Genomic DNA, 23,784 nt, shown 5'->3' with positions numbered 1-23,784 from the left:
TAATATCCCATCAATCTAATTATAATTGTTATAAAATTATAATTGTCATGAATATTTATATCTTAAAATTTGTTGGAACAAGTTATTTAATTTTGTGTGCTACATTGGATAATTTGTGATGTATTTTGAATAGTTGAAATTAAGTTAATATTGTAACTTATATAGATTATTTAGAAATCGTAATTTTAGATATCAAAACTTATATATATATATATATATATATATATATATATATATATATATATATATATAAGTATTATTGCATGCAATTGTATAGTTATTAGAAAAATAAGAAAAAAAATTGTTTTTTTTAGAAATAGGCCCGTTTAGGGCCGAGTCCCATTTAGGGCCGGGTAGCCCGCAGCCCAGACAGGGCTGGGCCTGGGTAGTAAAAATGGAGCCCAGTTAAAAATGGGTTTTTTGGGCCCCGCCCTGAAAAGCCCGAGGCCCGCATGGGCCGGTCCATTTAGGACCGGGTAGTCCATTTAACAGCTCTATCATCAGGTATGGGAAATCCATAACACGATAGTATTCAGTTTAATTAGAAAAAAGGGTATTTAATTTTGCATGACGTATTTATATAATTGAATGCATTATGGAAATGACGCAATTAACACCGTTTTTTTCCATGTGTAGATGAGCAAATGCAAATTTTTAACACAATTATGCATGCGATTATTGAACAAAATGGTGGTGTGCTTTTCTTATATGATTACGGAGGTACTGGCAAAACTTTCATGTGGAACATACTTTCAGCAGCATTGCGTTCCAATCGCAACATTGTTTTAAACGTTGCATCAAGTGGAATAACAAGTTTACTTCTACTAGGAGGGAGAAATGCACATTCTAGGTTCAAAATTCCTGTTCCATCTCTTGATTCATCTATTTGTGACATTCCAAAAAATTCAGATCTTGCAGGGTTGTTGCAAATAACTAAGTTGATTTTATGGGATGAGACGCCCATGGCTAACAAATGTTATTTTGAATCCCTTGACAAGTCATTGAAAGATATTATGGGTACTGCTGAAAATCCATGTAAAAAGATCTTTGGAGGTAAGGTTGCCGTTTTTGGTGGTGATTTCAGACAAATTCTACCAGTAGTACCAAGAGGTACTAGGTCTGATATTGTTCATTCAACAATAAATGCTTTTTATATTTGGGAACATTGTAAGGTTCTAACGCTTACAAAAAATATGTGTTTGGCATCTGGTTCTATCTCTAACAATGCTAAAGAGATTGAAAGTTTCTCTAAATGGATTTTAGGTGTTGGAGACGGTAAGCTCTCAGAACCAAATGATGGATATGCTGCAATTACTATTCCCACTGAATTACTGTTATTAGATTTTGTGGACCCCATTGAGGCAATTGTTAACAGTACTTATCCTAACATCCTTGGTAATCTCACCAATCCTGATTACCTTCAGAGTACAACTAGATGGGTTTCCACTATAGAGATTGTGGATTTAATCAATGATTACATCACTTATCTTCTTCCAGGTAACAAATATATCTTTATTAATTTATAAATTGACTTTTAAGATGTAATTTGTTATAAATATGTGACCAAATATAATTATTGTTTTTTTGTAGGACAATGAGGCTTTTGAGCATTTGACTCAAGAATTCTTAGGTTGCTTAAAAACTTCTGGTTTGCCAAATCATTCTAGGAAGTTAAAGATTGGCACAACCATAATGTTGATTAGAAATCTAGATCAATCAAAGGGATTATGCAATGACACCAGATTGACGGTGACAAGACTAGCAAATCATGACATCGCATCTAAGACTATTTCAGGTACCCATGTTGGCAACATTATTTACATACCTAGAATGTCTTTGTCTCCTTCTCAATCACCTTGGCCATTTAAGCTTATTAGGAGACAATTCCCCATAATTGTTTCTTTTGCAATGACAATTAATAAATCTCATGGGCAATCATTAGACTATGTTAATTTATATCTACCAAAAGATGTCTTTAGCCATGGACAACTTCATGTGGCAATGTCAAGAGTCAAAAGCAAAGATGGTTTGAAAATCTTAATCCATGACAAAGACAATACACCATTATCTGAAACAACTAATGTGATTTTCAAAGAAGTTTTCAGAATGTTGTTTAGGTATTGTCTTTCTTATTATTCTAAATATACTTTGTCTTTGTTAAATTCATTACAACTCAACTTTGGATATTACTACCCTTACTATGTTTTATGTTTTATCACAATTGCATGTACAACTATTATGCTTCGTTATAATACTTCCAATGTTCATCCGTGAAAGCACTAAGGTATTCCTTCTCACTCTTAAGATAAATTTCTCTGAAAAACAAAATAAATATCTCCAATTTTGTTAACATTAATGACTACATCCAATGTATATTTTAATTCTAACTACTATACTTTTTATCTTTTCAGTTTACTTCAAATCTGAAGTATCATTTTCTCATTAAAGAAAACTTCTACCTATGAAATTCGTATTGTCATTTTGTATGTATACCATGATATTATATTTACATTTAAGTTTGCCTATTAAATTTTTGATTCACATTTAAACACTTTGAATTATTGATCAAATATTTGTAGTTCATATGAATACATTCATCTCAAATTTGTACTTCAACTATTGCGTTATTAATACATTGTCCACCTTAAGAACGGACTTACCCGTGCGAACGCACGGGTCATCCACTAGTAATCAATTAAATGCTTTGATCACTCTTGACTTTGATAGAAATAGTGGAACAACTCTTCTAGTTACCGGTTTTGTTGATTTTTGAATTAGTTGGACTCAATTTCCCTCAATCTCTTTTATAATTTTCTTTTTTTTTTCTTTTTTGGCCGGATATTAATATCTTATTATAGATAGGAGTTGTAGTAGGAACCTAGTTGAGAATACAATTATATAACTATGCTTTTGTACATTTTTTCTCTCGTTATTAAAATATATAAGTTTACAAACATATAACTTGTGTTGAATGGATAAATTCATCGTCCCATAAAAGTTTACTTAATGGAAAAGATAAAAATATTTAACAATCATACGAAAGAATAGAAATTATTATTAGAATATTCATGGATGGCACGATTACGTTATGCTATTTTAAAATGTATTAACATTTTCTTAATAATTGATTCAATAAAATACGATATAAGTTAAAGTCAAAGGTTTAGAGATCCTTCTAATCCCATTTGACTTGGGAAATGACTATTAAATATCAATTATTTATTTATTTTGATAAACTCTACATTTGATGTCGGAGTCAATTAAGTTGTGTGTTTTATAAATGCGTTCAAATATTATGAAATAAATAGTGAGTGATAAAAATAAATGCATATGATAGATTTAATGTTTTAATCTTGGATATTTCCGAGATTAATTGTGTCTTTTGTTAGAAGGAAGAGGAGCGTTTAGCTTACCTTTTAGGTGGTTGTCTTGTGGTGAAACCGATTTAGTTGAAGGTGTTCAATTGGTTAGGTTGCATTACGGATTTCTCGTTGGTGGATTTCATCACTTTCCCTTTCATCTCCGATAAGGTGCACTCCACAGCTAAAAGGAAGATTATTGGAGCTATTTGGCTTGCTACGTGTTGGCATATTTGGTTGATCCGCAACGCGATAATTTTCAAGGATGGAAAATTTAGCTTCCTAGATTGTATGTCAGAAATTATGTTTAGCTCTTGGAAGTGGTTATGTTCTAACGGCAAGATAGCAAAAAACTGTAATTTCCATGTTTGGCACATTTCTCCGCTTACTTGTTTCGAGTAGTGGGGAGTGATCTTTTGTATCGGGAGGAGAACCCCTTATGCTTCGTCTTCGTTCAATATTGTAACACCCATATATATATATATATACATACATCAAAGCATATACATATACATGAATCCAAGTATTTGGTACTGAAAATACTTATAAGTTCCTAGTCAACACATTATACATATTAATGCCCAAAATACAAAGTTCTAACAACGGCATAATACATACAAGATGTTCAAAAGTAAATACTAAGAACTAGATCAACAATGATCACAAAATGTAATCCACAACAGAAGCTTCGCCATATCCAAAAGAGGCATAAGAATAAGGAAATCAAACTTCTTTCTCCTTACCCTTCGCGGAACCTGTAGTACCTGAAATCAATATATAATGGGGTGAGATAAAATATCTCAGTGAGTTCCCTATCTTATGGGTCCTTTCGGCTCAAAAGGGTTCTAGCCTATAAATCTCAAGTCACAACAAGGAACTAGACCTTGAGTTCACACACTAACATTATATGGAATCATACTTAGAGTTCAACAACTCAAACACAAGATTACTAATCGGAAACCAATACCAAGGCATCCCCATATTCCCGTCCCCTTCTACGTCTAGGAGGTGGCACGAGTCATGGATCCTTTGGAAAATCTTGACATACGAAATGGATTCGGACTCATGAGCCTTTCCCCATGAATCGTCACTTCACATGGCCCGTACACCATCACAAGTCTCTACCCGTAGGTTCCATTCGTACACAAAAGCGGGAATCAAACCTGCCAAGATTATTTGTGCCTCTCTGCACAGTGCCTCTCTGCACGAAGAATTCCTGTTAGCATTCAAAAGAAAAATAAAGAAATAAAGAAAATACAACGGTTCTGATTAATACATCATACAATGGTGATCGCTTCCGTAAACCACTAGGCCTGTTAGCCTTTCCTCATAAGATTCCAACACGTATGTTCCATATAATGTCCCATCCTAGGTTTCTTTGTTAAGCTACATAACCTAACAATTCCTAGTTTCCTCACTTAACCTTTATTTACATAACAATGAAGTTATTCAAACCTCTCTGATATATATATATATATATATATATATATATATATATATATATATATATATATATATATATATATATATAACAAAGGTTTACCAATCCACCTGCAATAGAACTCAACCAACAATTATAGAGTACAAAAGCATCATACTAAAAGCATAACGTTCTCATGGTTCCGAACGAAAACCAACCCACGTAATCAAGCAATTCCCCGACTCTCGATTAAATAATTCTCCCCTTTTCCCAAAACCCACACTACTAGAAAGTACACGCTTCTAGCTTCCTACCACTTCGAACGGCGATTAAAACAGAGTTACGGTTCAAAAGTTATGGTCTAAACGGTTTATCTCATTAAGCTAAAGAATTTGGTTGAGAAAGCTTCAGTTCGCGCCGCGCAATAGCTAGGTCGCGCCGCGAACCCTCTGGCAGAAGCAAACCTCTCCAAATCTCATGGTGTTCGCGCCGCGAACCCTTGTACGCGCCGCTAACCTGTTCCAGATCATATAAAAGCATAGATACAACCTATAGATGATATATTTATGGATTATAAGCACTTATTCATGAACATTGATGAATTTGTTCAAAACCTAGATTTCTCTATGAAATCCCTAATATCCAAACTTATGATTTCTCATCCACAATCAAATCTATAAGTTTCTAACTAGAACCCACCTCGATTACGAGTCGTTGATGTCGAAGATGAGTTGAATCGGCGGAGAAAATGATCGAAATCCAAGCTTTCCTCTTTCTCTTCTTGCTCCTCCTTCTCTCTACTCCTTCTCTCTAGAATCTTGTGTTGTTTCAAAAAAAATGAGAAAGAAATAGAAGGAAAAGGATATAAGAAAAATATCTTTAAGTTAACACTACTAACTTAATGTCCAAAAGTATCTCTAATGTACCAATTGATAAAACCTCAGTGTCAGTTAATAATCATTAGAGCATTTAATTTAATACGGGGTATTACAAATATATTTATTTGCCTATTAAAAAAATATTATTATCGAGCATCTTATGCACGGCGTTTTATTGTTAAAGTAGTTGAGACTCTCAAGAAGGATTTTATCACGAGAGTAGTAGGAAGAATATTTCTATTTAATATGATAAATAAATTTCAAATGGTAGAATTTGTGACAAAAAAATTCGTTAGATGAGCAGGATAGACACTTACATATCATTGATGCATGCAATTATGATACTTTGTGTTAAAAAAAAGAATTACAATTGTGAGTAGTGTGGGAAAATTCAACATTGATTAGGAATGTGGAGACTTGAGCATTTATAAGTGGGAGAACCCACTCACCTATCACTTTAAGGTTTTGGGTGAATATGTGGTGTGTCTCTCACAAAAGGTATGTTGTCCTTAAAGGTAGTCCCCAAGTAAAAAATGTTCTTTGCTTGACTCCTTCCCTCCGAATTGCGTCAAGCAAGAGCTTCCACTTGAGGGGGGGCATTATTGTGCCAACACTTGGAATTTTGACGTCATCTCCACCCATCTTCTGCGGGACATTAAATTGAAGATGGCCAGTGTCTTTGCTAATGACAACTCAAATGATATTCTTATTTGGGAACCTTAAGTATCAAATGAGCTTATTCTTTGTTAACTTTGGAGTCCAATTCGCCTCATATATAGACAATGACTTGGTCTTGAATTTGGAATCTCAAGTTACTTGAAAATATCCGTCATTTTATTTGGATCATCATGCATGGGAAGTTACCTACAAACTACACACGAGCCACTTATCACATGTCCGCAAATGCCTCTTGTTATGAATGTGGTGCAACTAATGAAACCATTTTACACACTCTTAGAGATTGTGTTAAGGTCATGCAAGTTTGGAACAATTTCAGTTTTCCATCTCACATTCATTATTATGAGGATGATATATATAATTGGATGAAAATTAATGCGGTCTCCAATTATGGCCCTTTCTTTCTCATTTGTTGTTGGATCATTTGGACATCTCGTAAGGAAGAATCCTTCAATAACAACAATCACTCGCTTTGGAATATTAGCCAAATAATTACTCTTTTACACTTTACCAAAGAATGTGATAAATGTCAATTTAAATGGTAGTTCCATTGGCAATCCAGGGTCATCTGAATTTGGTGGTCTTTTGAAAAACTCTTTTGGAGATTGGTTCAATGGTTTTGCAGGAAGTTGTGGTTTCACCTTTAATCTTAATGTCAAGCTTCAAGTCATTTCTCATGGTCTTGATATTGCTGTAAATCATGGTTTCAGAAATTTCATTTGTGTGTCTGACTTTCAAACAACTCTAAAGTTTATTCAAGAAGATACTCATCCTTATGCGTCTTATGCACATCTGGTGGATTATATCAAGTCTCTTATTCATATAGAGTGTCAGCTCGTCCTTATTCAGACATTACACTAAAGGAATGCTAGTGATGATTGACTTGCTAAATTTAGAGTCTCGTTTGTTCAGAAATTGTGAGTGTTTTTATTTCTCCTAACCATTTAGTTAATATCAATTTAGTATGAGAATTCAATTCGCAAGAGTTTAATTTTCCGTTATCATTTTTTTCATTGATACAAAATAGTAAGATTCTTTTAATTTCAATTAATAATTTTTTTAGAACTTCTATTAAATTGTCTAACATTTGCATGTGGGATGATTTTTCATTGTAAGAAATATTCTAACACATAGTCAACCAAATCAAATGAAAACATTTACAAATCCCTTTGCAGAATATATAACCAAGCTAATGATCTTCTTTTTTACAACCAACCTGCCCCATCAACCTTCATTCCGACCTCCACGTCTCAATAACCTCCACATAATAATTCTCACAAAAGGTCAAAAAGTCTTCTAAACTTGTTACAAAGAGGATCACCCTTCAACCAAAAGTCAAGCATCCATTTTTTAAGCTTAAGGGGTAAAGAAAGGATCCCCACCTCAGATCATGTGTTCATAAGTTCCATTGTTCTTGGATTGCAAATGAGACATGAATTTGCAAATTGAATTAAAAGGAAATTATTAGTGTTTGACAAGAACAAAAGGAATCGTGGGTGGTAAGTGATAATTATTACAATATTAAATAATAAATCAAGCATTAAATTGAAAAGAATTGGTCATTCCTTAGATTTAGGGTGTGCAAATGCAACTTTGAGTAAGATGCATGGAATATCATTTTCAATAGGGTGTTTAGGTGTACAACCTCACATAAAATGTACATTTTTATTTTTGCTTGCAAGAAAATTAAAGTAGGAAATGCACATTTAACAGCTTCAAAATTTAAGACTTATACCCAATATCAATAAAATCCAAGTATCTCTATCTAAGGTGGTTCATGGTATGGTATGGTTTACGGTAAAAATCAAATCGAACCGAATTATAATAAAAATGGACTCGATCTGAACTGAACCGTTTTAATTTACTCGGAACTGAACCGAACCATAATAATTGGTTTGGTATACCATTTCAAAATTTCAAACCATACCAAATTGTTAAATATTAATTTTTTCCAAACCAAACCGTTAAATGTTAATTTTTCTCAAACCAAACCGCTTATTAAAGAACCGAACCATTAAATTATTTTTTAATTTTAAAAAAATTAAAATTTATATTATGTATTTTTCATTTTCATTTTTGGTTCAGTTCGGCTATAGATTCGGTTCAATTCAATTACAGTTTTGATTCGGTTTTAGAACTGTTTATATAATATAATTTGGTTCACTGACCAAATAAAACGGTTCGGTTATTTTAACTTCAGTAGTGTTTGATTTAGCGGTATGATTCGGTTCATTGTTGTTTTTGAACAGCCCTATCTCTCTCAACTATAATTGTATCTCTCTCAACTATAATTGACATGTCTACATTTTCATTGTCTCTTTCTTTGACAAAGTATTTCAATAATTAAATAAAACAATTGCTTCATGTGTACCTGGTGTACCATTGGCTATATATAACCTATGATATCTTCTCATATTACATAATTTTAAATCAACTTTCTATACACACCATCTTCACGTTCAAGAACATGTCGAATATTGACAATATTTTTCTTTGTTTACTTTTATTTTGTGTTCATGTTGCAATAGTTTCTGCAGAATCAAATGTAAGATATAACTCTTCTCAAACTATCATATTATTTGTTGTACGGTTTGTCTGCTATTTCTGTATAATCTGGTAATTTATTGTTTATTAGTGGCTAAGCCATGGTGGAGATTTGCTCAACCGAAGATACGCGAACGAAGAATACAAAATCAGTCCGAAAACGGTTCATAAACTACGATTGAAGTGGAAATTCTTTGCTGGGCAAGATATTACGGCGACACCGACGATATATGATGGTGTAATATATTTTCCAAGCTGGAATGGTAATGTTTATGCAATAAAAGAAGATGATGGGTCACTTGTTTGGGAGAAAAATTTGAAGGAATTGACAGGCTTAAATGCAACTGTCTTTATTTTTAATGCAAATGGAACAGTTTCTAGAGTGAGTCCAAGTGTGGCTGGAGATTTGTTGATTTTGGGAATTTATGGGCCTGCTGTTGTTGTTGGTTTGAATAGAACAAATGGGGAGCTTGTTTGGTTGACAAGGTTGGAAAGTCATTATAGGTCATTTGTTACCATGTCGGGAACATATTACAATGGGTTAGTATCTCTTATTCTTGATCTTCTTTTTCAATGTTTTAAAAATCGGATTGAATTGGTTCGTAACTTGATTGAACTTTGGATCGATTTGTAGTTGGTTCACTTGATTTTTTTTTTTTTTATGATGATTTCAGTTAACTTTTTTTTTTACCTCAATTGTAATTATGCTAAACTCTTTGTATAGGAGTTACTATGTTGGAACATCTTCACTAGAAGAATTGGTAGCAATTGATAAATGTTGTACATTTCGTGGAAGCTTTGTAAAACTTGATGTTAAAACCGGTGCCATTTTATGGCAAACCTATATGTTACCCGATAACAAAGGAAAACGAGATCAATATGCAGGCGCGGCCATTTGGGGAAGTAGTCCTTCTATTGATGTATATAGAAAACATGTCTATATCGCCACTGGAAATCTCTATTCTGCTCCGAAAAACATACTTGATTGTCAAGATAGACAAAATAATCAAACTACTCCGGTTGAAACGGACGAGTGTATTGAACCAGAAAACCACTCGAATTCAATGTTGGCCCTTGATTTGGACACTGGTGATATCAAATGGTACAAACAATTAGGAGGGTTGGATGTATGGTTTATCGCGTGTAACAATGCTTCAACTCCTGGTTGTCCGCCTCCAGGTCCTTTACCAGATTCTGATTTCGGAGAGGCGCCGGTGATGTTAACTACACGTGTAAATGGAACAAAGAAAGATATTGTTGTTGCTGTTCAGAAAAGTGGATTCGCATGGGCGCTTGATCGCGACAACGGAACCCTTCAATGGTTTAAGGTAATTTACACTCTCTCGTATCTTCTAAAATCATAACTTTCAAGTTTCAACAATAATATGCAACATTGTATTGAATGTGTAAACTAACCTCACAATGGACTTGAAACATTACAGCAAGTAGGGCCTAGTGGAAACGGTGGAGGTGGAATATGGGGTGCATCGACAGATGAAAAAAGAGTTTATACCAATAGTGCAAATTCAGATAAAGATAATTTCCAACTTTTACCATCAAACAAGAACACAACCACTGGAGGATGGGTGGCAATGGATTCTAGAAATGGAGAAATTCTTTGGTCGACTGCTAACCCTGCAAATAGTACTGTTAGTGGCCCGGTTAGTATGGCGAACAAAGTTCTTTTTGGTGGATCGACCGATTTATCAGGACATTTATATGCAATGAATGCGAGAAATGGGAAAATTTTATGGTCCTATGCAACTGGAGGTAGTGTGTATGGAGGCATGTCAATTAACAACGGATGTGTTTATTCGGGTCATGGATATAATGTCTCTGCAGGAGTTTTCTCTAACTATACCGGTGGAACCTCGCTATTTGCCTTTTGTGTTTAAATAATTTATGTACTTCTTCTGTAACAAAACATAAGTAAAAATAAACTCTTGTGAATAAAATACATTTGAGAATTACTTTGAAAAAATACATTTGCCAGGTAGAATAGATGAAACTTAACCTATTAACCTAAAACAGAAAAAAGTTTGAAAAAGAGAACTAAAGTATAAACTCCCAAAAGTATGCATTTTCCATCTGGTTCATTTGAGTCTCGTGCCATCTAAATTACTTTGATGCCTTTCAGATGACTTTTTCTTAGATGAATGTCCTTCTAATTTTAAATGGAGTTACTTGAATTAATGTTGTAAAGTTAGAAAAGCTTGGAATCCTCCAGGTTGATTCTTGGAGGAGCATGATCTTGCAGCGTTGAAATGGAAGGACAAGTTACAATGACATGATCGTCTATCTTCGGTGGAAGAGGATGAGCCTTACTAGCTTCTGCAGGTGCAAGGACAGCTTTGAAAGATCGAGTTGCTACCGAATTCATTATAGCTTTGAGAATTTGGTATCATATTGTTCGCGAAGAGATTAGTGTTTGAGACGAAAGAATCGTAGATCTGGATATGCGAGGGAGAAATAGTTGTTCGGTTGTTCCTCATGAAATTTGTAGGAATCAAATGTCAATTCCCATAGACGACTTCACTATTTGGTTTAGAACTAGAAATGGTCATTAAAATGATAAGGGAATTGCTTGTTATGATGAATTTGTGCTTCTGGTACAGTGTAGAAGGGGTTGACCTGCAATGCTAACACTCTAATGCACAAATCACTAAGAGAATAAAAAGTAAAGTAAGTGTGACTGTGAATTGAATACTTGAAATGAAATGTATTTCTTTTTATATATTAAGAGTGGTTAAAACCTTCTGCGTGACGTGAGACACATATTAGATATAGTCGTTGGATCTAATTTCCCATTCTTAAAAGAACGAGTACTTTATGGTGTTCTCGAGCCTTGCATAACAACAATAAATTTGATGGAGTTGAATTATGAAGCAAGTAGCTGAATTATTTGGATTTGCATGACAATATTTCAGACTTGATTGGATTACTTTTTATTGTTTTAAATTTATTTGTACTTAAGAAATATTGGACACTTTTTTCCTCTTTTTTTTTTTTAAACTAAATTACAAAAGAATCTGATATTGTTTGCTAACATTTGAATTCAAACTTGGAATTGGAACCTTGCCATTGTCAAAAGATTAAACATAAGATAAAAGTAAACAAGGGGTGTAAATAGTGATTCCTCTAAAATAAGCCCACATTCTCATGGAAATCCAGCCCAATCTATATCTTTGTTATGCATACCAAAAACGACGTCGTATCATAGTGAAGCAAACCTTCCCCTTTTCATCAATGTTGAACAAAACAAAACACAGTTCCATTAACCAAAAACCTCAAAAACCCTGAAATGGGTTATCTAAGAAAAGCTTCAAAAACCCTAAACCAATCAAATTGCATTTCACTCCTATTCAATTTCAATTTCAATTTGACACCATTAACAAGTAGAATAACACATCAACGATTTTCCTTAACTCGTGCACTTTTCTGTACCCAATCACGTCAAAGTAGCACCAAGGAGAAAGCTGTTATAGATTTGAGTCAGTACCCTCCAGAGCTTGTGAGGAATTTCTCGATAATTGCGCATGTGGATCATGGAAAATCTACTCTTGCTGATCGGCTTTTGGAACTTACTGGGACTATTAAGAAAGGACTTGGGCAGCCTCAGTATCTTGATAAATTGCAGGTTTTGTTATAAATTAGCTATTTTTTTATGTGGGTATGGTTGTTTGTGATGTTATGTGAAATGGGTGTTGTTCAAAGTTGTTGCTTTTTTCATGTATGTATTTTGGGTTAAGTAGGATGTAGAATGGGACAATGTGTTGGTTTTGAAGAGAAAAAAGATTCAAATTTTATCCCTTGTTATATTCCATGAAGCACTAACTCTGAACATCGGCATTGACATGTAGACACTGAAGGCTAATTTGTAAATTTGATAGTGATTGTATGAAACTAACTATATGAGCTAGTGTCAAGTTGGTGTTGTGCGTTCACACATGTCGTTTTGAAGTGTTGGATCGGATGCATTCAGTCAAAAGTATTAGTTGTAGGTAGGTTATAGGGTTTGTTTGAATTGGTTATTGGAGGTTAGTTATTGGCATACACATTTATGACAAAAATTGGCATAGCCTATGAAAACACTACTAGCTTATGGCATTTACAAAAACTGTTTTAAGTGTATATTCATTATGTTAGGTAGTTTGCCATTTAGTTATGATTAGTTGGAAGTTTATTATGTTAGTTACTCCCGCTATCTGCTATAACGCAATAGCATTTCGGGGGTCAGTGCTGCACAAAGCTGTCTGAGATTAACAACATAGAACCAAACATGACAGTACTTGTATGTTTCTTGGCTTTTATGTCATACGTTACCTAATTGGTGAAGTTTGAACTTTGTTCTAGGTGGAGAGAGAAAGGGGGATCACGGTTAAAGCTCAGACAGCAACAATGTTCTATAAGAACATCATAAATGGTGTTGATTCTATTGATGGAAAGGAATCACCTAATTATTTGCTGAATCTTATCGACACTCCTGGACATGTAGATTTCAGTTATGAAGTGTCAAGGTCACTAGCTGCTTGTCAAGGCGTGCTTTTGGTTGTTGATGCAGCTCAAGGAGTTCAAGCACAAACCGTCGCTAACTTTTACCTTGCCTTTGAATCTAACTTATCAATTATACCTGTCATAAACAAGATAGATCAGCCAACTGCTGATCCCGACCGTGTTAAATCGCAATTGAAATCGATGTTTGATCTTGACCCAGACGATGCATTGCTAACATCGGCTAAAACTGGGATGGGTCTTGAACATGTTCTTCCAGCAGTCATAGAGCGTATACCTCCACCTCCTGGGAAGAGTGATTCTCCTTTGCGTATGCTTTTACTTGATTCGTATTTTGATGAATACAGAGGGGTGATATGCCATGTTGCTGTCGTTGATGGTGCCCTGCGCAAGGGGGATAAGATTTCTTCAGCGGCCACTGGTAAATCATACGAAGCTTTGGATATAGGCATCATGCATCCTGAACTTACTCCTACCGGAATCTTGTTTACTGGACAAGTCGGTTATGTTATAAGTGGCATGCGGTCAACCAAAGAGGCACGTATTGGAGATACAATTTACCATTCACGAAGCACTGTGGATATAGAACCTCTTCCAGGTAAAGCAGTCTTTTACCTCCTTTCTTTGGAAATCGGTTTGTTAACATTTTCATTAATTCTTAATAATTTAATAGTTTAAAATTGTAGGCTTCAAAGCAGCAAAGCACATGGTTTTTTCTGGTCTTTTTCCAGCGGATGGATCTGATTTCGAACTACTCAACCATGCAATAGAGAAGCTTACTTGCAATGATGCCAGTGTCTCTGTCGCTAAAGAAACTAGCACTGCTCTAGGTCTAGGGTTCAGGTCTGGTATCAGTTTCTTATAGAATGTGATGCTAATTTGGTTCTTTCAAAATTTGAAACATGGTTAGCTTCATAAGGAATGGATTTTTAATCTTTCTTATATTCAATCAGGTGTGGATTTTTAGGCCTTCTCCACATGGACGTTTTTCATCAAAGGCTTGAACAGGTAACAACATCTCATCCAATCTGGAACTTTAATATATTAATTTTTTCAAATTATTATCGGTGTCGATGTGTCAGTGTTATGTTCGATATCCGTGTTTCATAGACGGTGAGTCGTTGACAAGGGCATGTTTGTGTTAACAGGAATATGGAGCCCATATCATCTCAACCGTTCCTACTGTGCCTTATATATACGAGTACGCTGATGGAAGGTAGATTAACAAAGTTGTTTTTTTCATGCTACGTTCGTCGGTGTTTACTAATATAGTCTATGTTTTTTGTTCAGCAAATTAGAAGTTCAGAATCCCGCTGCATTACCGTCTAATCCCAAGCAACGAGTGGTAGCTTGTTGGGAACCCACAGTAATAGCTACTATAGTTATTCCTAGTGAGTAAGCTCTTGCACAACCCCGAACAAAAGAATAGTTTATTTGCTTCTTCCGGAGCTGATATTTATCATCTTAAATAATTGTTTGATCTAAGGTATGTTGGAGCTGTTATCACCCTTGTCTCCGAGCGTAGGGGTGAACAATTAGAGTACTCGTTCATTGACAGGTAAGATTTCGGTTTGCCGAAGTTTCTATTTCATTAATATATCAATATCAATCAAAAAATATTTGACAACCTCAATCTCTCGTTAAAAGCATTGATCCCTTAATTTTTTTTGTCCGCAGTCAACGAGTTTTCTTGAAGTATCGTCTTCCTTTGAGGGAAATTGTTATCGACTTTTATAATGAATTGAAGAGTATAACATCAGGCTATGCATCATTTGATTACGAAGACTCAGAGTAAGTACCCTCATTCTTTTCTCTTTCTTTATTATGTGATCATTGTTCATAACTCGATGGGTTGCAATTACAGTTATCAGGCATCTGATCTGGTGAAACTCGATATTCTCTTGAATGGACAACCAGTTGATGCAATGGCAACCATCGTTCATAACTCGAAAGCGTATCGTGTTGGCCGTGAATTAGTGGAGAAATTGAAGAAAGTCATAGACAGGCAAATGTTCGAGATATCCGTACAAGCCGCCATTGGGTCAAAAATCATAGCAAGAGAGACGTAAGTTGTCTTGCAACTTTTAACTTCTGATATGAATGTAAAAATCTTGAATCAGAATTGAGATTATTATAGCCATTTTGGTTTCGAATAACAAATTCAAAACAATATAGATTATGTAATTTATTAACTTGCCTTGCTCATAACTCTTCTGTTTTCCATTGCTGAATTCTCCACATTTATTACAGCATTACAGCTATGCGAAAAAATGTTCTTGCCAAGTGTTATGGCGGTGATATTACTCGAAAGAGGAAGCTTTTGGAGAAGCAAAAAGAAGGGAAAAAGCGAATGAAACGTGTCGGTTCTGTTGATATACCACAAGAAGCATTCCATGAACTATTGAAGGTTTCATAGAAGTCGATCGAATAAAACCGTGCATTAGATATTGGTAACTAATTTCTTCATTTTTTTAAAATTCTTGTTTCAATATTGTTTAATGAAGTAACTGATTTTTTTTTCTTTTCCATTTACACTTGTGTGTCTGTTATGTAGGTTTTGTAACCTATTGCTGTCATAAGAAGGAATAGTGAAAGCAATTTACTTTGCTGCTTTCATGGAAACTAGTATACCTTTTCAATTCTATCTAATTTATTAGTGAAGATGACAATTTCTTACAATTAAATTCTTGTTCTTTCATTTGTTGATGTTCTTTGATGGAAGAAATTGAGTTTGATTTCATTTTGTAGTTCATCCCTCAACCGTGATCTTTTGTAATAAACATTTTGTTCTAACAATTTCTATTTAGTAATTATAGTCTATACTGACTAGAGTAGTCGAGAATAGCGGTGCAGAGCGGCCAACTTCAAAAATAGGATATCAGGATAGCATATATCGGTATGACCGCTCTATTTGATCACTTTTTAGACAAATGATATGTAACAATTATAAACATATAATTAATGTGAACAAATAATTCAACTCAAAATTTTCATATATCAAGGTACACATAGGATTTTTGTGGAGTTGTCATTATCAAAGTAGTCAACTTGAAATTGATCCATAACTCATAAAATTATATTCCCCAAATCAAGATTTTAACAACTTGATATGCATTATTATTATCATTATTATTATGGAAAACATTACTAAGAAGAATTAAAATGTTATACCTCCAAAACTCTTGTAGACTCTTGTAGTTTTATAAATTTATTTTATGCATTGACTAATTTTAATTATTGTTTAGTGCAACATGATTTTTAGCATGAAGGGTCACATTTGAACATTTGATTGTGACCTTGTCACTTATAAATTTAGGTACAACACGTTTAATGTTTTGCTTACATAAGAAAAATAAATAAAGTTAAGTTATCATAAGAGATGGACAAATTTCATGACAATGATTACACCATCATATTATGTTAAATAAGGGAAATATTGATCTTTTTCTAGTTCATTACAACACTCTTTCTTAAGTTGTTTCACATCAGTAAGTTACATTTTATTTTATTTAAAAATCTTGGTTTAAAGTCAGAGCAAAGTTCTATATGGACTGATCCAACACAAGGGCTGTTAACAATTAGCTGGGTTCGAACTCAGGACCTTGAAAGGAGCACATTCTCAATACCCAGAACCTCCGCCACTAGACCAACCCTTAGGGGTTAAGACACAAAATTACATTTAAATAAAAATTAAAATATTAGAGTTCAAAGTATCATTCAGTTGGACAAATCAACGATCATAATTCTCTCGTTTGAATATTGAAAGGTTTGCTAGCAATTGTCCACTCATTTTTAGTTAATGTAGGAACACCATCATTCACGATTTCAAACACATCATGAAATTTGAAAGTATCATTCAGTTGGACAAATCTAACATTTATAATTATCTTCTTTGAATGTTGGAAGGTTTGCTAGAAATTGTCCACTCATTTTTAGTTAAGGTAGGAACACCACCATTTACAATTTCAAACACATCATAAAATTCAAAAATATCATTCAGTTGGGCAAATCAACAGTCATAATCATCTCCTTTGAATGTTAGAAGGTTTGCTATAAATTGTTCACTTGTATTTTGATTCACATTGGCCACGAATTTGTTGTAGATTAAAAAATCAAACCAAACTCTACTATACCAATTTGTTTGAACAATCAATCATAAGAGATCAAGATGAAAATAATTTAAGAGGAAAAAAATGGATTAATTAACAATGTAACGAATGATGGAGAAAGATTCATCCTAGAATATGATGTAATCATGTGAATATTATTGAGATAAAAAATATCACACATAGAGAATAAGACGATTACTTATAGTCTAAGCTATCTTAACATCGTAATAACCACTTAAAAAAATCTCATAACCAACTTAACTAATTTTCTAACCATCATAATAGTTTTTTTGTTAAACAAGTAATAAACACAGGCTAATGAATTACACACAACAATGATTAGGAAAATTGAGAAATGAAAGAGGGTTTCAATTATATTTGATTGATGAGTGTTTATAGTGAGGTAGTGAATTACAAAAGCTTAAAACTACATTTGACCAAATTGAATCCTCTACCGTTTTTGTATAGTGTATATTAATTCTCACTATACTATACAACAACGGTAGAAGATCCAAATTTCATTTTTAATACAAAAGTTACATGGAACTAAGTTTTCAAAGGAAGAAGATAACTAATGATGTGTGTTCATCTTTGAATCACAATGATTGACATGATTAACAATGGATGAAGATTTGCTAGCACTACTCTTAGACACAGAAAATGGCAATGATGGTTGAAGAAGCATGAAATTCTTGGCTTGTGAACTTGTTGTTGGTGACAACCTTTTGAAGTATGATGCACCCTTTAAGCATCCTTTACCATTTTGATTCAACAAATTGTTTGAACCCAATTGAGGATACTCACCATGCTTCAAATTCAACCCTAAACCTAAACCATTCTCTTTAGTTTCCTTTTGATTCACACCATTGTTTGATCCTTGTCCTACAATTGATGTAACTGCAGCTGCTATAACTGAATGAAGACTTGGATCAGTGCTAATTGCTTTGCTTATTGTTTCTGCCAAAGCTTGCCTTGAAGGTGTTTGATAATTTGTCACACACTTTTGGTAGAAGTTTTCTTGGAAATGGTTGAAAGGCCTAATTTGAGTTTTTTCCATAGGCATTATTGTGTTATTGTTGATAAACCCTAACCCTAATTTGTTGTTGTTCCAAATGGTTGATGATGGAGTGAAATTTGGTTGTTGCGCGGAACAAAAATTGAGATTATTCGGAGAAAATCGTGGAACTGGAGCTATGTTTGATGATGACGATGACGATGATGATAAGGATGAAGGTGAAGTTAGGTCTAAAGTGATTGTTGGGAACAAATTGTTATGTGAGGAATGGTTTGGTGGAATGAAGAAGTGTTGTTTTGGTGTTCGTGATTGTTCGAATTGGTGATGATTGAAATTTAGGCAATTGTTGAGTAATGCTGGTGAGTTCCCAAAAGATGTTGAGTTTTGATGATGAAGATTTTGATGATGTGATGATGATGATGTTGATGAGCCTGATAACATCATTGATGCTGCAGCTGATGTAGTGTATGCCATGGCTGATGCTGTTACTTGAAGAGGATGGTTGTGTGTTCCTTCATATGTTGTGATTAAGATTGACATGTCATCAGCACATCTTTGGACCTAAAATCATATACAAGAACATAAATAAGGTAAATATGTTTTCAGTAAAAATCGTTATTGTTTTTGTCTACAAACACTTTTGAAACAAAGATGTGTCTGTTGTCTAATACGTGTTAATATTTGACACTTTGACGCAACATCAACACATGCGATTACGTTTTTTATTTTATTTAAATTTTCAAATTATTATCAATGTTGATGTGTCAATGCCGTATCAGATGTTTGTGCCTATATCAGCGTTTCGTATGTACAAATACCTGTTTTCTAACTGGACATGCTGGTGCGACCGTGCAACGATAGTATGCTCTTGGACACGGATTTCCTTTTGCTATCTTTTGTCCATATTTTCTCCATTGGCATCCATCATTCATCTATTTTATAGGCAAACCATAAATTGTTAGACAAAAAAAAAACTCCAAATATGAAATATGGTAAATTTGTAATGTAAGTGTTAATTGATACTAACCGTTGGAGTATCACATTTAGCTCTAACAGATACCCTAACTCTCTTAGTAGGCATTTGATCAGAAACATCATCATTTACATTTATAACCTTTGTTGACTTATTTGTTGAAAATAATGTTCCTTTTTCTTCAACTTCAACTTCCTTTGGTAATTCTTCTAAGCTATTATTCATTGGAGTCAAATCAGATTCTAACTCCATTGACAACATATATTTAGAATCTAATCCAAGACTAAGGTTAACTTCCATGTCCTCTTTTTCTTTAGGCTTGTTTGAATTTTGATCAATTTTTGTCGCTTCTTTCTTATACTCATTTGGACTTCTTCCAAGACAAAGTGACACGAATTCGGGTTCTTCATCGTTTTCTTCATGTGAAACCGATGATTCTTCTACTCCGTTGTTAGAAACTTCTTTGTTAACGATGTCAAAGAAACGAAGTTGAAGGGTATTGTAGTCTTTTTCAACTCGCGATAGCATCGTCTTCAATCTTTCGTTTTCTTCTTTCACCTCTCCCATCTCGGTTTTAGTATATTTTAGTTTATCTTCCTATATTTCAAAATCACAATGGTAAGAAAAAAACAACAAAGACAAAATATATAAACAAAACTATAGCGAACATCATAAACTACAATACTTTCTGGAGCCTATATAAGTTCTGTTCTATAATAATCGAGTCTGAATTTTCTCTATTCATCTGATCTTGATATATAAAACAAATTCAGAGTCATAATAATCGGCCATAACTTTTGATGAATATATGAAATTCAAAATTCATAATCATAATCCTAAGACATGACAAAGAATCAAAGTAAAATCAAAATTCAATAATGCAAAGAAAATTATTCATGAAAAATATATAGATATTACAAAGAAGAACCTCTTTTGAAACTTCTTGTTGAGTAGAGAAATCATCTTCATGGAAAATTGAAGTAACTCTCTTTTCTTCTATCTCTGAACAACTAGAGCTAGACATTTTTGAAATACCTTATAACTTCTCAATAGTACAATCTCACATAATTAACCTCTTTATATATAAACTTTATTATTATTTATTTATTTTTTGACAGAGCCATATAACCCTTTTATAAACCAATAAACTCTCATGAGCTAGACATGGAATAAACAAATACAAATTCACCGATCCCAATGTTCATATAGTTCTCATTATGTAGCCAGCCATAACCCTCAAATGTCAACACCATTTGCTAAGCTAATTTTTTAGGATTTTTAAAATTATTTTATTGTTAAATTAATTATATGATCTCCATATCTAAGTCATTAATGAGATTGAGTAGGCAAAGAAAGCTCAATTTTGTCATTCAATATTTTTTTTAGTATTAACAATATATTCTTTGTGCGCACTTGCATACTTTATGCGTAAGTGTATAGACTAATCTATTAAGTCTTAAAAAATTACAATAGACGATAAAATTTCTCATTCAAATATTTTGTATAATTTTATATTATAATCGTAATAATAATTACAGACCATGATTTCTCATAATTCTTTTCATGAAAAGTAAATATTTTAGTAATCGTCAGACATTAAATTTAATTATTTCGTTCATGTGAGATTCATAAACTATGATGTAAAAATTTAGTCTCTTCTTTTTTTCTATATATTACAATTTAAAACTATGATTACATATAATACTATGATGTATATAACAATTTTTTTTTTTTTTTACAAAATACTAAATAATTGAAACTTGGTAGTGATGAGAAGACATGACATAAGAGTATATGCAGTTAAAGTTGAAAAGGTATAGAGTTGGTTGAGGCAAGAAAATAAAGTGAAAGAATGAATATTTGTCAATGGTGTAAGTTGGAACTTAATTACTATGTCAAGTTTGCGGTCCATACACTGGTTGTCAACCATTTGCTGTTCATTGCTGCCATTGACCTTCTCCCTAATTTCCATGAATATGCTTAATTATAATTCTAATAATATATGTTGTGACCTAGATACTAATTAATTAGCCCAAGTGACATGAGATAGATAATGTGCAATTGAATGTAGTTATTCATAGGAAATCTAGATTGTGCTTAAGACATTGTATTGGTTGGTTGAATTGGTTAATATCTAAGTGTAGGTATTGATTGAAATGGTGTATGTTAAAAAAGTCTTATTGTAAAAGAAGATATAGAATAGAGACTAGGGTCTCATATTACTTGTAACTACTTTTTTCCCTCAAATATTATTGTTTTAAAATGTTGTAAGATATAGTTAGATACATGCTTTAGAAAGTATGAGTGTAGTGGAGGTCATAGGGTGTTTGAGAGAAGATTATGATTTTATGTCTTGTAAAAATTTTACATGTTGATCTTTGATTAGCATTCGATAAATGGTTGCGATTTTCTTCTTTTCTTTATGTTTTGGAGTTTCCATATTATATATTCGTGTTTTTTGTTATCTATGTAGATTGTTTCTACTAAATGGTATTAGAATTTTTGGATTAATCTAGGAATAAAAGTTCATAATATGTTATGTAGTTGTAACATTGTATCTACCACATCAAAAAAGAAGTGATAGTGTGGAAATATTGTTTTAGAAAGGTTTTGGCTAACAAAAATTTGATATTTAAGTGAGTAGATTGTGACGCCACCTTTCTTTTAAAGAAATCTGTCGGTGTACAAGTTACATTAGAGATACAATGACAACTACAAATTCAAGTCAAGGATCTATTGATACAATTTAGAATTATACAAAATATTAATTATTGCATAAGCATTGATGCAAAGTGTGTGGTGAAATTATGTTAATGGTAAAAGAATTTTCTTCAAATTTGATAGTTGAATCATAGATTTTCAACCTAATTTGCCGACATGCAAAATGTTTTTGAAGTTAGTTTAACTTCAAGTGAAATATTTTTTTATGATGAATATGATAATTATTTTGAACTATAATTTTTGACAAAAATAATATAAGTTTTTAAGCGGTTTAACTTTGAGTAATTCATAGTCTTTATGGTGGAGTATGATACAAGACTCTTTTGAGTTTTTGCTTTTTTCTTTTATAAGAATATCTTCAAATTTTAAAGTGCATTTTACCCCTATACTTCTAATCATGTGGCATCTTTTCATGCAATCTTTACTAAATACTTATACAAATATATTCTTTCTTCTAAGGGTAAACTCGTAAAATTATATATCTTGTCAACAAATTTAACATTTCAATCAACTTTCCTCATTTGAACAAAGATTTTCAATAAAAAAACTGAAAATTTTCATAATGTTTAGATTCAATTGAATAAAGTTGATTGAAATGTTAAATTTGTTGACAAGATGTGGTCCTAAAATATTGATTTGTTGTTACTCTCTAAACCCCCTCATAGTTAAAAATACAAAATTTATGTTAATGAACATGCTTGCATAAAAAATGGGACTGGGCGGAACGTTCATACTAGATGGTGAGAGTCTAAAACTTTGTCTCGTCCCACACAAAAGTGCGGGCAAAACGGGCATGCCTAACGGGTCGGACCCGTTTTGCCCCCGACGTCTTTTTTTAAACCCTAGAGTATTGACTCATTATTATTCACGACACTATTATGGATTTCCAATACTAAAACTACAAGCATCTATGAATTAAATGGAAGGGGTAGTTCTACATTATAAGCAACATAAGAATATTGAAAAAGCATTTGTTCTATTTGGCATTAGAGTATTTAGAGTTTTACATGAATCTTGAGTTACACACTAAATTATATAATAAAACTTGAGATTTAAATGCTTAATAAAAATAAGACAATCCACCTCTCCCACACCACAAAAGAATAATCCTTAATTTGCATCCCAACTCAATTATTTACTACCGGCCTAGGCATTGGAAGCTTTGCATGTTAAATTTCAAACTTTGATAACCTTCAATACATTTGAATCAAACATAGAGGCATATGTTACACTATTATATTAATGTATAGATCAATGTGCCTTTTGGAGCTATGTAGAATCTACAAATTGGAGGTCAAGTCATTTTTACCCATTCCATTTTGTAGTTTTGAAAATTTGTAAAAACAGTCTTCAAAACCTTCAACGGTCAAACAATACTATTGGTCATAGGGTTTGCTTGTATTATATCTTCTATTACACTTAATATTTGTTAATTGTTAGAACAATGATTTTTAAACACATTTTATAGACACCATAGAAAATACAAATAATATTTGACAATATCTCAATCCTACTCTTAGACACCTAGTGAAATTTCATTTATGCCCCCGCTTTTGGAGATAGACATCAGGAAGC

At 33.0% G+C, this 23,784-nt stretch overlaps 3 protein-coding genes across 3 annotated transcripts; 2 read left to right on the top strand and 1 right to left on the bottom strand.

Annotated features, from left to right (window-relative positions):
• Window positions 1-8,747: 8,747 nt before the first annotated feature.
• Window positions 8,748-10,821, top strand: LOC131611163 (uncharacterized). The gene is made up of 4 exons (XM_058883264.1): window positions 8,748-8,880; window positions 8,971-9,419; window positions 9,604-10,207; window positions 10,322-10,821. The coding sequence occupies exons 1-4, from the start codon at window positions 8,803-8,805 to the stop codon at window positions 10,772-10,774; spliced, it is 1,584 nt and encodes a 527-aa protein (XP_058739247.1). The 5' UTR covers window positions 8,748-8,802; the 3' UTR covers window positions 10,775-10,821.
• A 1,290-nt stretch (window positions 10,822-12,111) lies between these two features.
• LOC131611162 (translation factor GUF1 homolog, mitochondrial-like) lies at window positions 12,112-16,469 on the top strand. The gene is made up of 11 exons (XM_058883263.1): window positions 12,112-12,516; window positions 13,233-13,989; window positions 14,078-14,234; window positions 14,345-14,399; window positions 14,540-14,607; window positions 14,682-14,786; window positions 14,878-14,949; window positions 15,069-15,182; window positions 15,256-15,456; window positions 15,642-15,841; window positions 15,946-16,469. Exons 1-10 carry the CDS (start codon window positions 12,181-12,183, stop codon window positions 15,805-15,807), a joined length of 2,031 nt encoding a protein of 676 aa, XP_058739246.1. The 5' UTR covers window positions 12,112-12,180; the 3' UTR covers window positions 15,808-15,841; window positions 15,946-16,469.
• A 1,374-nt stretch (window positions 16,470-17,843) lies between these two features.
• LOC131611161 (WRKY transcription factor 72A-like) lies at window positions 17,844-20,563 on the bottom strand. The gene is made up of 4 exons (XM_058883262.1): window positions 20,417-20,563; window positions 19,543-20,085; window positions 19,334-19,447; window positions 17,844-19,076 (listed from the first exon to the last, which is right to left on the bottom strand). Exons 1-4 carry the CDS (start codon window positions 20,510-20,512, stop codon window positions 18,072-18,074), a joined length of 1,758 nt encoding a protein of 585 aa, XP_058739245.1. The 5' UTR covers window positions 20,513-20,563; the 3' UTR covers window positions 17,844-18,071.
• Between the last annotated feature and the right edge of the window lie 3,221 nt (window positions 20,564-23,784).

This window comes from Vicia villosa, linkage group LG6 (assembly GCF_029867415.1).
Source record: "Vicia villosa cultivar HV-30 ecotype Madison, WI linkage group LG6, Vvil1.0, whole genome shotgun sequence".
Classification (NCBI taxonomy): domain Eukaryota; kingdom Viridiplantae; phylum Streptophyta; class Magnoliopsida; order Fabales; family Fabaceae; genus Vicia; species Vicia villosa.
The sequence above is the reverse complement of the archived record's forward strand: the minus strand, read 5'-3'. Positions and strand labels throughout refer to the sequence as shown.

Coding starts and splice junctions, on each gene's coding strand:
- LOC131611163 (XM_058883264.1), top strand. CDS start 8,803: ATGTCGAATATTGACAATATTTTTCTTTGTTTACTTTTATTTTGTGTT. Junction 8,881..8,970: donor TAGTTTCTGCAGAATCAAAT/GTAAGATATAAC, acceptor ATTGTTTATTAG/TGGCTAAGCCATGGTGGAGA. Junction 9,420..9,603: donor TCGGGAACATATTACAATGG/GTTAGTATCTCT, acceptor CTCTTTGTATAG/GAGTTACTATGTTGGAACAT.
- LOC131611162 (XM_058883263.1), top strand. CDS start 12,181: ATGGGTTATCTAAGAAAAGCTTCAAAAACCCTAAACCAATCAAATTGC. Junction 13,990..14,077: donor GGATATAGAACCTCTTCCAG/GTAAAGCAGTCT, acceptor TTAAAATTGTAG/GCTTCAAAGCAGCAAAGCAC. Junction 14,787..14,877: donor ACTATAGTTATTCCTAGTGA/GTAAGCTCTTGC, acceptor GTTTGATCTAAG/GTATGTTGGAGCTGTTATCA.
- LOC131611161 (XM_058883262.1), bottom strand. CDS start 20,512: ATGTCTAGCTCTAGTTGTTCAGAGATAGAAGAAAAGAGAGTTACTTCA. Junction 20,086..20,416: donor AACAAGAAGTTTCAAAAGAG/GTTCTTCTTTGT, acceptor TTTGAAATATAG/GAAGATAAACTAAAATATAC. Junction 19,448..19,542: donor CTAAATGTGATACTCCAACG/GTTAGTATCAAT, acceptor CCTATAAAATAG/ATGAATGATGGATGCCAATG.